The following is a 15141-nucleotide window of genomic DNA, read 5'->3' as shown; positions in this document are numbered from 1 at the left end:
AGAGCGAGAGAGCGCGGGAGAAGGAGAATGGTGGCGCGGCGGACGCGAAACTCGTTTCCAGTCGTCGCGAGTCGCAGAAACGGGCCACCCTCGACTCCCCATTCGCGGTGTGATATAGAGCGCGCGTCCGGCGCCCATCCGGAAACCGTAGATCATCGATCGCTCATTACGCGGACGGGGGAGGGCGTTGAAAGGCGCGGGGGAGAGGGCGCGAAAAATTTCGCCACTTTCCCACAGAAAGCGCGCGTTCCCGCGAACACCGCGGGACGTCAACGAGTCGTTTTCCGCGAGACGGTGCGCGCGTTCCCATCGATTGTGATTACGGAATCGCGGACTGGGCTAATCCCGCACGGGTGTACCCTCTGACACCCCTCCCCCGTCGTTACGACAGACGTCTATCGGTAATCTCTGTTGCTCGAGTCGCGAGATAAAAAAAGATATCGAGGACGAGAGCGTTGTAGCAGCGAGAAGCGAGATTAACTTTCGCGAACATGCAAATAATGAGTATTATATCGCGGTAATATCACCGAAAAGAAAGGAACAGAGAGAGAGGGATAAGGAGAGAGAGAGAGAGAGAGAGAGAGAGAGAGCGAGAACATTTAATGGGGTGAGTGAGAGAGGAAGAGCGGAGACGAAGAAAATGAGCAGCTACCGCGTGTACGTACATGCGCGGGAGGAGAAAAAGGGAGCTTCGGGGAAGCCGCGCGCGCGGTTCGAGACGAAGGGAAACTCGACATACCTTGCGTATTTCACGGCGTATGTGCTCCCGAAGCACGTCGAGACGAGCCGGCAAGGGCACCTGGTCACTGCTAGCCACTCCATACTTGCTGGACAGTTCGTAGAGAACCGGGTGCCTGATGTAATCGCCCTGAAACAAACGGCGAGCACGTTATTGACGGCTGTGACGCGGCGATCGAGAACGTCGCCGGTGATAAGCTCGATTAATCATCTTCTAATTAATTAGACTTGTTTTCTCGCTCCGTGCTGACCTCCCCTCCTTCGCTTTCGCGACGCGATCAGCGCGGATTTCGATTTCGCGGGACACCGATGCCATTCGCAGACGTGGTGCGCAACGATTCCACACACGGAGAAAAATAATTTTGAAGCCGTCGTTGCTGCTCGTGTTGCATATTCATTGCGATACAATTTTTAATCGGCCATTTTAATTAACCAAATCAACGAATTATTCGTAATTACACGGAAGGAAGAAATTAGCTGTTCATATAATACAAGTAAAACATAGTTACCAGACCTAGTTTTTAGCTATGGGAGCAAAAAACTAAGTACAGGGCCAAAAAAATTAGCTAAATTAAATAAATTTCAGTTGTATTATATGGACAGTTAATTTTTACCTGTGGGAGCTACTTCTTCTTTTCCGTTCAGAGAAGGAATAATTTTGTCGCCAGAATAGAAAATATTCTGCTAAGTGAATTTCTTAAGGACACGTTACGAGCGAAATAGTGTTTTCTTACGCTTACTAATTCGTTCTCCCAGCAAAGTGATTCGTAGATTCAGCAAAGTAATCCAGTGAATGGCAAAATTAGTATTCTTAACAAATCGTTTCGCCGTCCGCGTAATAACTAACAGATATTTGCGACAGCATAAAATTTGCCGCGTCAGCAAATTATTTCTCTCCGTGTACCTCTCTTCGCGCTTAATCAGTTCTTCGTCCGTCTTTCCTTCTTGTTCGCTTTCATAGAAAGCAACGGGCCAATCGGGCGAGAATAACTACCGATTTTAACGATATCGACACCGCAATTGTTTCCGCGCACCGGCGAGTTGCAGGTAATCGTTTCTCGGCGTTACGCGTAAGCCGGTCGCTCGATCCTCGCGCGTAATGATCGCAATGAGACCTCGCGTGCCTCAAGCTTGAGATAACAACCCGACGGAAATTGCACCGTAAATATCGACGTAAATATCGCGGCGAGGAGGTATCGGCCAGACCAACGAAACATCGCGGAACACTCGCCAACCGGAAATCGTCTGGCGCGCGCGGCGCGCAACACACGGATCTGCTCGACCAAGTGAAATACACGGATACGAAGACGCCAGATGAAACACACGAAAGGGGAAAGTGTAGATCCCGTGTATCAGCGCGAGGGAGAGAACGTCATCCGTTGCCCGCGAACCGGCGTCGACGTCATTTCGCGGGGGACGACGCGGATCGCGCGACCCGACAGTTCGGGTGTTGAAACATCCGCGAAAGGTGTTCGATCAGCTCCTACACAGTAAAAAAACATTTTCTACTTGCGTGAAAATCGGCCCTTGTTAAGATTGTTATGTTAAATTTGCAACACAGCCGTATGTTAAATTGATTATATTGTGTTTAAGTTACTTCAACATTTGGTGTTGCGTCGATATTCACGTATAAGTGTTAAAATAACACACGCTTCAGTGTCGATTACGAATACGTTAACGTATTAAAATATTGTGTTAATTGTTAACACAACATTTGTTACTTCTCAACGTATTCACATGGTGTTAAATTAACGCGAAAATTTCAGTGGACCGTTTGGGACATGTGGAATGTGTTAGGTTTAACACAAAATCTCTTACTGTGTGGAACGCACGTCGGTGTCACCTATTTCGAGCACGACGCGAGGGGGAACGTGACTCCGCGAGAACAAGGACGATCCGGATACCGCGAGAGAGAGAAAGAACAGCTCGATTTCGCCGAGAAGCGCGCGTTGATCGATCAATTTCTTATTTTCCTCAACCTTCTAACCGTGCCCGGGTCTTTGTCGATCCGAGTGTCCTCGAACAATTCCACAAACATGATCCACGTCACTTTTCTCGCAGCAGCGCTCACTCTTTTGCATATTACATCAAATATATTATTCATCGTCGCAAATGTGTGTCGGAGCGCTAAAGATAAGAATCACAAGGTCTCGTTGACAAGGTTCGCATTGACAATCCTTTATAACACTACGAAAATTCTCGAGGGATACCCCAATCGCAAAAGCTCGAGCGCGGTTAGACGGTTAACGATGCAATTTGGTGACGTACCGCGCAGGGCGCGATGCAAGCCCGGACGTACTTCGAGCTGGACACTTTGGTCAACTTTGGTATGCATTTGCACGCACCCGTCGACTTCTTCTTCGCTCTGCCCACGCTGATGAACGACATTGTTCCCGTGTCCGCGCGCGGACCGACTTTCACGGCCTAGGTAGAGGCCCGCGCACACGACAATATCGTCTGTTGTCTCAAAGCGCGCGTCGATGGTCACCGTGCGGGTCGGCCGTCGTCGTCGTCGAGGCAGCAGCGGCGGCGGTGACGACGAGAGACTTACATTTAGCGTAGAGAGAGAGAGAGAAAGAGATAATCGTTTCTAATAACACTTCACGCCGCTAAAATTCAACACGTCGGACAACAAGCAAACAAGGCCCCATCGCGAGAGTTCACGGTTAATCACCACCTGAATCACTGTCGTGGCCGGTAATCTCCCGCCTGCAACCGCGCGCAGGTAAACGTCAGCCACCTGTTGCGAAAATCTACGATATCGCCCGTCTCCGACCTCTCGCCGACTTTTCGCGACCTGTGTGCCTTCTCCGACACGTAAGCCTTGGTCGATTTGAGAATCGGCAATGACTAAGGAGAGACAGTGCCGATGTCGTTATCTCTTATCAGCGATCCCGATAACAGTGATGCTCAACCGCCAAAGCGTTCTCGTCGCCGCCTCCTCGCTGACTGATTCATGTTCAAGGAGGAAGAAGACGTTCCTCCTTCAAGGCAGGGCACACGCCCGGTGCATCTCTCGAATCGTGATTTACGCCCGGCGAGATTTACCACGACTTTAACAATGACAACCGGCTGCGTACAGATAACGATTGACCTCACGCTTTGTAACTTTTCGCACGGCTGTTTGACCGACCCCTTCTTCTTTCGTTTCTTCCCTTCGGCGCGGGATGGATTCAGCGGAGCAACGATATATTTGCACGTCTCTTTCTCTCTCTTGTTAAAGAAGAAAAGAGATTCCGCCTATATAACGTAACCGATGTTATCCGCCGTTAGTCGGAACTAACCGTGCGATAAGCGGCAGTCGAGGTGACTACTGAAGCGTACACGCGTTTCAAAGTCGCCGCGCGAGATTGCAACGTCTCATTCACGATTCGGCCGCGCGCGCGCGCGAGTTACGTAAATCCACTAACGTGCGTTGCCAGGCGGAGAGAAGGAATAGAAAATAACGAGAGAGGTCCTCGAGACCGTGCGGAGAGAATGAAAGTACATTTAGATATTAATTTATGGCGACGAAAAAGCGAGAAAGAGGGGAGGAGAAGGAGGGGGTAGCACGCACGCACGCACACACATCGCGCGATTTATTTTCATGCATTTTCATTCCGCGATATTTGCTCCACGGCGCACAATAAATTCCGAGAGGTCAACAGACGTCACGACGTCATGAGGCGAACCCTTTGCGCCCGAGCGATTACGCACGAGCCTCAGGAAACGCATAAATGAACGGTTCTCTGACTCACGTCAAGTGAGTCGAGCTCCCGAGAGGGAGAATTGTTTTTACTGCATATGCGAGTCAGTCGAGCGAACATGCGAGCGGACGAGTGCGAATTGTGACGTCAATTTTCGCAAAATCGCGTAATACCCGCGATAACGCCGACTTACCCGCAGCTCGCGTTATCAACCAATCAACGCTCATCGAAGGCAGAAACGGATTAATCGCGAGCGTTCCGCGAAAAGTCGAGCGTTCTCTTCCGCGACGTTGCATCCTGAGACGGGAACGCCATCGAAATTTATTGTTGTAAAGTTCCGGGGAAAACATGTTTTTTCCGATTTTCCCGCGGAAAAGTGGGGGGAAAAACGATTTTTTTCCAAAACTTTAGAACTTTAACTTAAACTATTAGAAAAAAAGTGGGCGATCAGGATTGCCACAGAAAGTGAATTTTGAAGTTCCCTGACTTTTCCATGTTTTCCAGACGACAATGGAGAATCTTCCACGAGCAATATTTAATCTTAAATTTTAACGTTTAGAAGCAGAAATTGCAGAGGAGGCATATTATTAGAAGCAACACAAACTTAAAAGTTTAATAACATAATATAATCCTGAATACAAATTCAAGCTAAATAAAATTAACAAATATTTGAAAAAGAATACAGTTGAGAACATTTAAAGGAATTGTGGGCAAATTTCAAAATTTCAGGGTTTTTTTATCTTTCTCCCATTTTTCCGGATTTTCCCTGATATTTTAAATTTTCATAACTTCTCCTGGTTTTTTAGGTCTGTGGCAACCCTGACAATGCACATCCTCGCACCTGTTATACCACCGACGTGAACTCTGCCAGTCAGAGGTAACGGAAAACATCGGGCGAGGGCGACCTGACGAAATCGTCGGTATTTCGCAGAATGAATTGTAGTTGAATTTAGTTACCATAAATACAACTTGCATTCGGAAAAGAGGAATTAGTTGTCCATATACCCGGAAAAAAAAATGATTAACTTCGTAATTAAATTGGGGGTAATATGTGGACACTTAATACTTTAGCAGCCGTAAGCAGTTTTAATTGCCGCAGTAGCAAACTCTTGCTGCTGCAGCAAACGTATTATCGCAAATGATATTTACAAGAATACATTTCCTACTTTTAAAACTACTTACGCTGCTAAAGTTTTAAAGTTTTTGTCTATATGTTATAATAATAAATGGTTATAATTAATTTAGCTACAGCCAATCTCTTTTTTCCGTTAATGCAACTGAAATTTAGTTACCACATCCGGTTTTTAGCTGTGGGATCTGGAAATTACACGGGGGAAAGAATTTTGCTGGAACAGCAAATTGTTAGTTACTGTAATGGCAACAAAAAGACTTGCTGCGGAAAAAGTAATTTGTTGTTGTAGCGAAAAATTCAAAAATTAGTTTACTTCTAACAAAATATTCGAACAAAATCTGTGTAGGCACAGATATAGAGAGAACTAGTTAATTATAATAACTACATTTCAGTTGTATCGTATGGACGGCCTAATTTTTACCTATGGGAAGCTACTTCTTTTTTCCGTGCGTCTTAGGGAAAAACGCGAAAGTCCGACTCGAGGAGGGGACGCTGTACAGCGTCAGCTGTCAATTCCAGGGCCTCAGGATGACGTGCCGCCAGTGGGCTCTAACCCACGACAGCACCGCCATACGCTCGTAACGACACGCAACAATAGTCTTGTCGGCCGGTGATCCACTTTACCCGTAGACGACAGTGATCGGACGGATCTCCCATCGATTCGTCGATAACCGCCGGTCGGGGGGCAGGTGTTACCCAGGACCGAGCGGCGGCGGAAAGTCAGCCCGAGACCGGTTACACCGACGCCGATTAACGCCAGGCTCCGTAAAACGACAACACCGGGAGTGAAACCGGTATCGTTTCGACGAGTCGGAGTTTCGACGCCGCGGGGCCGCGGAGGTGTTTACTCGCGCGGCGATCCGGCGACGAGGTTCGCTCTTCTCGCCGCGGTAACCCTCGTCGAGGAGTCGATCTCCAAATTACACCGCGAGATTACGAGATCGAAGTCTGGACGGTGGAAATCGAGAGAACGCCGGTCGGACGTTAATCTTCTCTCTCTCTCTCTCTCTCTCCCTTTCTTTCTCGCCGACGTCGCCCGAGCCGTAATCTAAGAAAGAACGGCGTACCGCTAAGCGGAGTCAATTAAGCGGTCTGTGCAACTAGGTGCTGGTTGCACCAGCCGGTCGGCTAACCGTCGTCGTCCTCGTCCAATGCGTGTTCTCTGTATGCTCTCTAGACGATAAACGGCGACGTGGTCGGAAGAAGAAGGGGGGCAAGCGCGAGTCGCCGAGCGGAGTCAATTAACCCAGACGGCCGGTCGTCGATGCAGAGTAAGAGTGGGACCAATGCGTGCAGGTAGGGAAGTAAGAAATCGGATGCATATCAGGTGTGCACGACCCGTCACGCCTGATTTAACGCGACCGAGAGCTCGCTCGTTCGCCGCACGCTCGTCGCGGTGCACGAAAACCGCGTCGATCCCGTCGTCGTGTTCCGACGGGAGAGAACCTGCCGTTGGGCCCCGGGGTACAAGTGCATGTGCGTCGCGGATGGATGGACGGACGGACGGACGAGCGAGCGAGCGGATGAACGGACGAACGAACGTGCGAGAGTGAGAGGAGAACACAGGCGGAAAGGTGGGAACGCTCAGGGACGACGGAAACGTCGCGAACGCGTCTACCGGGAGAGTAGGTGCGCGGATATTATGGCGTCCGAGGGGATCCGTCGGGGCGACGCCGAGCACCAGTTCGCAAAGAGAGCGTGTAACCGCTTCTCGCGACGGACGGATGATGATGATGGGAGCCGCGAGACTCACCTGATAATAGCTCGATTCCGCCATCTTGCTCCCGCACTCTTGTATACGCTGCTTCCACTCACTCACTCACTGCTTTCTATCCGTCCTTTGTGCGCGTCGTGGCCGACAGGAGGGAGGTGGTGGTGGTCCATGGTGCGTTTGATCGCGCGCCGGAATTATATTTTCACTGGGTGCCTCGCGTCGGCGCCGTGCTCGCCGCCGTACGGCGCCGCGGCATTTCTCGCGCGTGCAGCGATGCCCAAACGCGCCTCTCGTCTCGCACCTCCGAGAGCGCTTCGCCGTCTCGCCCGCCCCGCCGGGGATTCGCGACAGAGACCGCCGTGTCGTTGTCCACCGCGGTGGTGACGACGACGTCGACGACGACGCTGGGACGCGAGGAGGCTGCCGCAGCCGACGATCGAGCCGTCACGCACACTACCACACAGGTGGATGAATGAAAGATGCACGGCGCTCGCGGACAAAATGCGAACGCGACCACATTCCACCGCACCGGACTGTCGACTGACTTCAGGCGGCCGGGCCAATCGCCGCGCAAGGCGCGTGCGCGCAGGTCTCTCGCGTCGCCCGTGACGTCACGAGGTGCGACCAGTCCCGGGTCACCTGCATCCGCGAACCGCGCGCGCCAATCGCGCTTATCGGCGGCGTGAGGTGTTGAATTTAAACTTGTTTTATCGAGATTTCATGACGGGGAATTCTTCCACGGACGGGTTCCGACTGAACTCTCGCTTGTTTAACATCGAGTGAGAAATAAAGGTAGAGTCGTTGCGAGCGTTAAGTGAAATCGACGAGTTGCCGTCGCGTAACAATGACTAGGTTTACGTCACAACGTTAATCCGGTTTAGCAACAATCGTAGTTAGTGAGCTCCTGCATTTTTAATTGCAGTATATTTCTAAATCTAAAAGATTATACCAGTCGGATGCAGGAACTCACTAACTACTTGGTTATTAAACCGGATTAATGTTGTCGTATAAATAGTCTATGATTTCGTCAATCGCTGCGCAATGTATATTTCGTACCTCGAGAGTGTAATCCACTAGACTAGTTCCTATATGCTTCGAAGTGCTTTTTATACACGAGATTAGTCATTATGAAACGCTCGGAAGTGTCTAATGGATCCTACTCATAGATGAACATATATGATCGTTTTGGTACGTTCGTTATATTATTAAACTATATACATATATTTATAATATTTATAATATATGATGCCTATGGAAGCTCGTGGAATACGCGATTACTGCGAGATCAGCATATTCAGCAGTTCCTCGGGCGTCCTGGAAAAGAGACTGCCGGCGTTTTGATATAAATTCTTCGGATCATGACAGGCGTCGTACAACTGTCTGTATATGGCTCCGATCACTTCAAACGATCTTCTCTGGGTAACTAAACGATGATTGTTACTCTGCAGTAAACTTATCTGTGGCAACAGCAGGACGTCCGGCATCACCAGAAATGCCTCTAGTTTGTTCTACAAAGAAACGACATGTTCACGTCCGCAAGCAATTATTATATGTCGCGGATCTGAATGTACAAATCGCTTACAGTGAATTCCTTCACGCTGAGGGCATCCATGCCGGGTATGGATGACAGTGGACCCTGTTCACGACCTTGTAAAATGGTGTAGATCGAGCCCAGATTCAAATGCGCCACCAAAGAACTAGCTTGCTCCGACGTAAGTGTGTCGATTTGCGCGTCCGATTGTGCCTGAAAAATCGTCGATTACAACGACAGTTACCAGTTAGTTAATGACGGTTGACAGGTGACAGTTGCAAAAAAAGAATATAAAAAAGCAGATGTCGAAAAATACAAGTGATGGAAGCAGCGTGTCACAATCGCGTCCATTATTGTTTAAATCAAAACCAACCAATCACCTGTAACCTTTCTAATCTCTGGTCCATGTATTCATACAACGCCAGGGTCGATTGTATTTGATGCATGCAATTGAGAAGATAGACGGCCATGTCCACCGTCGGCAATCTGGACGCAGTCTCGTTGACCTCTTGGAGTAACGGGTCAATGATGCACGACACGATCTGTCGAAGATCAGAAAGTGAAAGCACAGGGTGAATGTAAAAATCGAACGTTGAAAAACGTCCCCATTAAACGTACCTGCAACATGTCCTTCTCTCTATCCTCGGCGATGCTAGCTACAGATAGTATCTCGTTTAGAAGCGACAATAATCTAGAGACGGACGGAGCAGGCACCAAATCGTTTCCCGGGGGCTCCGCGCGCTCGCCGAGAGCGATCCTCGTTTCTCTCTGGAGTCTACTGAGGAAGCTCTTCTCGCTCTGAGTCAGCAAATCGAAGAGTGTAAGATCCAGAACGCTGTCGGGTATCACCTGTTCGGTGATAGCGCGGTAGAATCTAATTAGGGTTGTGACGGAGTACAATACCGTCGCTGGCGCCTCGGTAGATATAACGTGTTCTATTCTCGATTTCAAAGGATGACATAAACTCTCGGTGATGTTGCTCAACGCCTGTTTCACCTGATCCGACACATCTGCGAACAATGAATGCATTAACACATTCGAATGTTCAAACGTGGTGCTTTCTTTCAACTCGAAGAAGGAAATAACTTCCCACCAGTCTTATCACAGCTTTTTACTAAGGTGAGGATATTCTCCTTCTCTACGGGAATCGCTTGATGCAACCATGCGAGCATATCACCGACGTATCGCTTAGGATCATTGGCATGCATCTCTATGGGGTTGGGTGTTCCACCGAAACCTTCTCCCAACGTTAACGCGTCTATGAAGGATCCCACCAAAGCGGTTCTTCTAGCTGCACAGTATTCATCTAAAATGTACCTGAAAGAAGAAATATATTAATTTATGAGAAAAAATGTATAATAACTAAGAAGGCTTGTGACAAAATGTCAAGTGTCTTACTTGAATAACACTGGCCTATCTTGCAGTTTACTCATAGCTTTAATAAGTAATGGTGCCAGACGTTCATTCTCTATGTTCTTGCACTGAGTCTGCGTCCACCGATATAACCTCTCCAGCGCAGCTTCTTGCAGCAGTGTCATTCTCTGCATTATGTCCAAAGCCAATGTCTGATATCCAGATTGCATCAGCACTCTACACTTACCATGAATATCCTGAATTGTCAACAAATGTATATATGTAACAACAGATATAGTTACAATTATTAAAGAAAAATAACTTTCAACATTTTACCTGTACTTTATTAACTACAGAGAAAAATTCTTCTGTTATAGGAGACTCTCTAACTGATCCATGCAAAACAGCCAATTCGGGGGAAGTTAGATGAAAGTTCTTAATAAACGCGCTCGCAACCTCCTGTTGCATGGATAATGTTTGACTGGCAGTGAAAGCAAATGATAAGTGACTTTTTTTGATATCGCAACTATAAGTTATAATACAAAAACTTTTCCTCACTTTTCATTCTGAAGTTTTGACGTATGTTCTATGAGTTGTGATGTTTGAGCTTTTGTAACTTGCAAGCGATTAGTCATAGACTGTACAGCTATGTTCATGGCTAGAACATCTTGGTAAACATCATCCAAGGAAGCCTTTACCTCCTTAAAGGCAGCCAAAAATTCTTCATTTATCGTCAGACTTCTCCTTTCTATCTTACTACGCAAGTTACGGCGAGAATTTAAGGTGTTTTCAGTGAAGAACGTCGATAATTCTTTCAGAGCTTCCAATGTATCCTGGAATACATTATGGAATGGAATTTGTAACACTATATATATAATATATATATACTAATAATAATAATAATAATAAACAAATGTAATCGACACATAATTAACATTACAGTTAATTATTTAACACTTAAAACTTTATCGAGTTACCCTCAACACGAAATTTTCATGTAAACAATTTGTTTACGACGAACCTTATCATGCTCCACTCTGGATTCCAATAATTTATTGACCCTTCGCACTAAAGCGGAGTTGATGTTTTTTTCGCTCATCGTGCAGTCAGATTCTAAAATTTATGAGCAACCCATAACCTATACCGTACGCAAATGTCAAAAAAAAGCAGCCATGTCAACTAAGCACACGACACGTCAGTGATGGCACCATAGCGTGTGTAATCACGTGACGACTACAGCCTCTTAAAAGTTTACACATACCATTCAAGCACCTATTAATTACCAAAAGGGCCAATTTGTTACAGAAAAACTTGAAGTCTTTGAAGTGGAAGAGAAATTGATAAAATATCACCTCTTGTGTAACGAAGTCAAACAAGTTACGAGTAATGAAAAAAATGTACGACTTTTTTTACGAGTTTTTTACAGCTGCACCGCTAAACTGCTTCGTAATCGTCCTATCTTTTTCTCTCTTCCACCAACCGTCAAATCATAAGTGCAGATAGTGTAACGTAGTGCAGATGTTTGACAATGGTTACGCTACTAGTAGGATTAGCCAATGACATTTCACTTTTCATCTCGACATGCGTATACGCGGCTCCTGCCTAATTTTTCTCTTTTTACTCATAATAAAAGAATTTACCTTGCACACAATCTATCGAGATAAAATCTGACAATGCTAATTAAACCGGACAATATTCGTTCGCTCTACGAGGAGCAATTAAAATAATTTGCTTCTGAATAGTATCGATACTCGATACTATATTCGATAGTTGCTGTGATATAGAAAGAGAAAGAGAGTGGTAAAAAGAGAATAACGAGTGAGGGAGAGAGAGAGAGAGAAAGGGAGGGAGAGAGAGAGAGAGAGATAGAAAGAAAGAAAGAGTACGCAAAGTAGATAGCATGCAGTAATCCGGTGCATTTAGTTGTCGCGTGAGTGTGTGTAGTATTTTTTCGATGAATTAGAATAAATATGCGCTGTCTAATACGTCTGTGCGTCCTCGCGATTTTGTTGTTGCACAGTATAGAGGCGAACAACGATGAAGCACCGTTAACCAAACTCGGCGGGAAGACAGGGCCGACCTTAAGATTCTTTTATTGGTAAGATTAACGACCCGCTTGTTGATTCGCGAATAAACTTGACGGTCGCGGCCACAGACGCTCGTCCCTTGGCCTGTAAGATAATAAATGTGTAACGATCACCTGTGGCCGTAATATAGGCCTTCCTAACAAGACGCTTATCAGGTCATTCCTCGCAAATTATCGCAAAAACGTCGCCCAAACTCCTGGATTCCGACTGATTTTCGTCGCATCACCCGATTAAATATCCGTCGTTTTTTCTTTACAGCTATTCATGTGGCTACAGGAAAGTCTTTGAACAATATGTGAACATACTCAGACAAAAGTATCCAGAGCTTCAGATTGAGGGGGAGAACTTTAATCCGCCAGGCTATAATATGTTAATTGCGAGAATATTGGTAATTACACGTACAACGATCTGATATCGTACTATGTTACTAATAATATTGGCTTATGCATCTGATGATCGTGTAAATTTGTGTTCAGGGAACATTGAAAATATTGGTTATTATTCTAATTGTAAGTGGAGTTGACTTTGGTCGTCCTGTGCCATCCGTGTGGCAATGGTGCATAGAGAATCGTTTTTATTCCTGTGTATTGATTTTCCTGATCTGCAACGCCATAGAAGGGCAGTTTATTTCATCGGGTGCATTTGAAATACATTTTAACGGTATGTAGTAATTTCTACCTCATTTTATATCATTCCAATTATTAGATTGAACGTTGAGTAACTGTATCCATCACGGTACATTTCAGATGTTCCTGTGTGGTCAAAGCTTGAAACTGGTAGGATACCACAACCACAGGAACTATTTCAAATAATCGATTTCCATTTAGAAATGCAGTTTACAGAACGAGATATAGGCAAAATCAGTTTTAATAAGTAAAGCATAATTTCATTACATTCTCGGAGATTAATAAATCCAGTCGTGTACTACGCAAGCCAGCAAAGTTTGCGGTGCAATGTGATGAAAATATGTACAATATACTTGTTAAGTAAGTAAAGAAACCTTAACATATATCATAGAATGTAATTCCAACAAGACTAATATATGTAAATGTAATTAAAATAAAACTGTTACCAGACTTTTATTACAGGACTTCACTTACAACACTTCTTCATAATTATCTTGTAAAAATGTTCACAATAGGATATAATACATCATCTCGTCTCGTATATTCAGTGTTTGTTAATGTTTAAGACTAAATTCATGTTTAAGACTAAGGTCTTAGGGGCAAATTTTAACGAAGGTATCATTTAATATGTATATTGGAAACTGGGCTGAAGCTATGTGTGTGATCACTAATTAAGGGACGTGCTTCATATGCACAAATAGTTACACCGTGCTGGTGAGATGGAGTCCACTCTCCCCTCAATCCAATGTAGTAAATTCTGATTTGTTCCCCGATACCATGAAAGTAAAGACTCAAATGATTTACAGATGAGAATTTGACTGTCCTGTAATAGAATTTATAATATCTAAATCCTGCAAGTGTTGTAATATCTCCTACAAACATTCTTTTGTAGTTAGTATTAGGTTACAGCAATGGAAATTTTATAAATCTTATGTATATATCACAATAGAATATATATGTGGACATACTTCACGGGATACTCGATCAAACCATGTGGGTCCCTTTGTAAGTGAAATTCCTGATCCGGAGAAATCACATCGTCAAACACCATGTTTGGCCGATTTTTAAATCTATATATCAACGTACATTATAAGTTTATGTATATTATTTATTTATAAATAAAAGATTACTTTGATCTCCAAATATATTAATGCATATTATTTTCCTTAAGAGGTTTGATTTTACTCACAATTTCACTGTATTAGGTTCTAACTCTTCATCTGCAATTACAATGATGCTCTTCAATTTCACATTTCCTGTGAAACTGCAAAAGATTAAGAATAGTTACATATAAAATAATTTTAATTGTATGATACGTATGGATACTTACGGTATATTGAATAAAAGCTCAGCATCTACGTCACTTTCCACAAACTAAAATAAGATGGAATGAAAGATGAAACTTCGCGGAGAATTTTTATAAAAACAATTAGAAGTCTGCGAGGAAGAAACTTTATAAGTACCTTAATTCTGTTTAACCTTTCCTCCCATGGTTTGAAGACTGTTGCACCGGTACCTTCTGTGCATTCATTCAGACATTGTACCCTAGCAATGTCTATTTTATTATATAAAGTGCAACAAGGACCTGAATCTGTCTTCGTATGTTCACCACAATTGTGACAACGCTCCATTATCCGCAAACTCTATTATCGATAAAATATTAAAATAGAAGTATGCAATTTTCTCGAAACATATCGTGTTTACACAGATCCGAATTATTTTGTCCGCGGGAAGCACGCAAACAGAACACTGACAGTTGTTCGTTTTTTATTTCGCAGTATAACCGTTGTATTTAGAAACGATTTGCGCTTTCAGGAATGACTATCAATATTTGAAGCATTTGTCACTCACCTTAATTTATTTAGGAATATGAGAAGTTTATCAAGCAGTTACTAGGTTAAGATCACAATTGCAAGATTGTTTTAACAGTGTAATTGCAACAGACAGTTAACTTTTGCACGCGGATAATAGAATCCTCTTATCAGTCGAACGGCAGGTCACGAAAGATTCGGTATTAAATAGCTTTGAGAGATTATTTACATCGAAACCCGCTCTTCTCCTCTCTCCTTTTGTATACCATAACCTGTTCGTAAATAAAATTTGTGTTTATAACACGAGACCTCTGCAGAATCTATATACATTTTCACTTGAAATACAACGATACGCGGATTTCCGTTGCACCAATAAAATTGATATTTATATAATTTTGAAATCTTTTTCAAATATACAAACGATATATCTGCATACGTCATCTTTAACTTTTTTCCGGCTTCC

The 15141-nt window shown here is 44.6% G+C and overlaps 4 protein-coding genes across 9 annotated transcripts in view; 1 reads left to right on the top strand and 3 right to left on the bottom strand.

The window, feature by feature from the left end:
- The window catches only part of LOC106748445 (serine/threonine-protein kinase N), a 38254-nt gene extending 30451 nt beyond the window's left edge, over window positions 1–7803 (bottom strand). For 2 of the 3 annotated variants that reach the window (XM_014626953.1, XM_014626955.1), the window contains exons 1-2: window positions 3007–3284; window positions 740–868 (exon numbers count right to left, since the gene is read on the bottom strand). In XM_014626953.1, the coding sequence (XP_014482439.1) occupies window positions 740–868; window positions 3007–3126 (249 nt within the window). In that variant the 5' untranslated portion in view covers window positions 3127–3284. Of the gene's footprint in view, window positions 1–739; window positions 869–3006; window positions 3285–7309 lie in introns of those variants that run through there. The other variant, XM_014626954.1, reaches the window with a different exon arrangement.
- A 646-nt stretch (window positions 7804–8449) lies between these two features.
- Window positions 8450–11614, bottom strand: LOC106748392 (conserved oligomeric Golgi complex subunit 6). Of its 2 annotated transcripts, XM_014626846.1 has the most exons (10): window positions 11416–11614; window positions 11176–11267; window positions 10713–10987; window positions 10491–10635; window positions 10200–10411; window positions 9895–10118; window positions 9420–9811; window positions 9182–9343; window positions 8853–9014; window positions 8450–8778 (listed from the first exon to the last, which is right to left on the bottom strand). In XM_014626846.1, exons 2-10 carry the CDS (start codon window positions 11251–11253, stop codon window positions 8545–8547), a joined length of 1884 nt encoding a protein of 627 aa, XP_014482332.1. In that variant the 5' UTR covers window positions 11254–11267; window positions 11416–11614; the 3' UTR covers window positions 8450–8544. The 2 variants fall into 2 exon arrangements, with proteins under 2 accessions (XP_014482332.1, XP_014482333.1); XM_014626847.1 differs by lacking the exons at window positions 8450–8778; window positions 11416–11614 and having other exon boundaries at window positions 8859–9014; window positions 9219–9343; window positions 11176–11403.
- A 387-nt stretch (window positions 11615–12001) lies between these two features.
- On the top strand, window positions 12002–13421 carry LOC106748391 (selT-like protein). Of its 3 annotated transcripts, none has more exons than XR_001374751.1 (5): window positions 12002–12252; window positions 12500–12629; window positions 12718–12901; window positions 12988–13227; window positions 13330–13421. XR_001374751.1 is itself a non-coding variant. In XM_014626844.1 (4 exons), exons 1-4 carry the CDS (start codon window positions 12125–12127, stop codon window positions 13116–13118), a joined length of 573 nt encoding a protein of 190 aa, XP_014482330.1. In that variant the 5' UTR covers window positions 12002–12124; the 3' UTR covers window positions 13119–13323. The 3 variants fall into 3 exon arrangements, 1 of the variants encoding a protein (XP_014482330.1); XR_001374752.1 differs by having other exon boundaries at window positions 13317–13407; XM_014626844.1 differs by lacking the exon at window positions 13330–13421 and having other exon boundaries at window positions 12988–13323.
- Window positions 13422–13465: 44 nt separating this feature from the next.
- Window positions 13466–14988, bottom strand: LOC106748390 (PITH domain-containing protein CG6153). Its single transcript, XM_014626843.1, has 6 exons — window positions 14719–14988; window positions 14331–14510; window positions 14198–14241; window positions 14057–14131; window positions 13836–13937; window positions 13466–13690 (listed from the first exon to the last, which is right to left on the bottom strand). The coding sequence occupies exons 2-6, from the start codon at window positions 14496–14498 to the stop codon at window positions 13486–13488; spliced, it is 594 nt and encodes a 197-aa protein (XP_014482329.1). The 5' UTR covers window positions 14499–14510; window positions 14719–14988; the 3' UTR covers window positions 13466–13485.
- Window positions 14989–15141: the final 153 nt, after the last annotated feature.

This window comes from Dinoponera quadriceps, unplaced genomic scaffold (assembly GCF_001313825.1).
Source record: "Dinoponera quadriceps isolate SergipeBrazil2010 unplaced genomic scaffold, ASM131382v1 scaffold2183, whole genome shotgun sequence".
Lineage (NCBI taxonomy): Eukaryota > Metazoa > Arthropoda > Insecta > Hymenoptera > Formicidae > Dinoponera > Dinoponera quadriceps.
Note: the sequence above shows the minus strand (reverse complement) of the source record. Positions and strands in the feature narration are given on the sequence as shown.

Bases quoted from the DNA above. Each gene is read 5' to 3' on its own strand.
- LOC106748392 (XM_014626846.1), bottom strand. From the start codon at position 11,253: ATGAGCGAAAAAAACATCAACTCCGCTTTAGTGCGAAGGGTCAATAAA. The intron at 10,988-11,175 runs GTTCGTCGTAAA...AATGTATTCCAG, and splicing joins CCAGAGTGGAGCATGATAAG to GATACATTGGAAGCTCTGAA. The intron at 9,344-9,419 runs GTACGTTTAATG...GATCTTCGACAG, and splicing joins GAGAGAAGGACATGTTGCAG to ATCGTGTCGTGCATCATTGA.
- LOC106748391 (XM_014626844.1), top strand. From the start codon at position 12,125: ATGCGCTGTCTAATACGTCTGTGCGTCCTCGCGATTTTGTTGTTGCAC. The intron at 12,253-12,499 runs GTAAGATTAACG...TTTTCTTTACAG, and splicing joins ACCTTAAGATTCTTTTATTG to CTATTCATGTGGCTACAGGA. The intron at 12,630-12,717 runs GTAATTACACGT...ATTTGTGTTCAG, and splicing joins TGTTAATTGCGAGAATATTG to GGAACATTGAAAATATTGGT.
- LOC106748390 (XM_014626843.1), bottom strand. From the start codon at position 14,498: ATGGAGCGTTGTCACAATTGTGGTGAACATACGAAGACAGATTCAGGT. The intron at 14,132-14,197 runs GTAAGTATCCAT...AATCTTTTGCAG, and splicing joins GAGCTTTTATTCAATATACC to TTTCACAGGAAATGTGAAAT. The intron at 13,691-13,835 runs GTATGTCCACAT...ATTCTATTACAG, and splicing joins TTGATCGAGTATCCCGTGAA to GACAGTCAAATTCTCATCTG.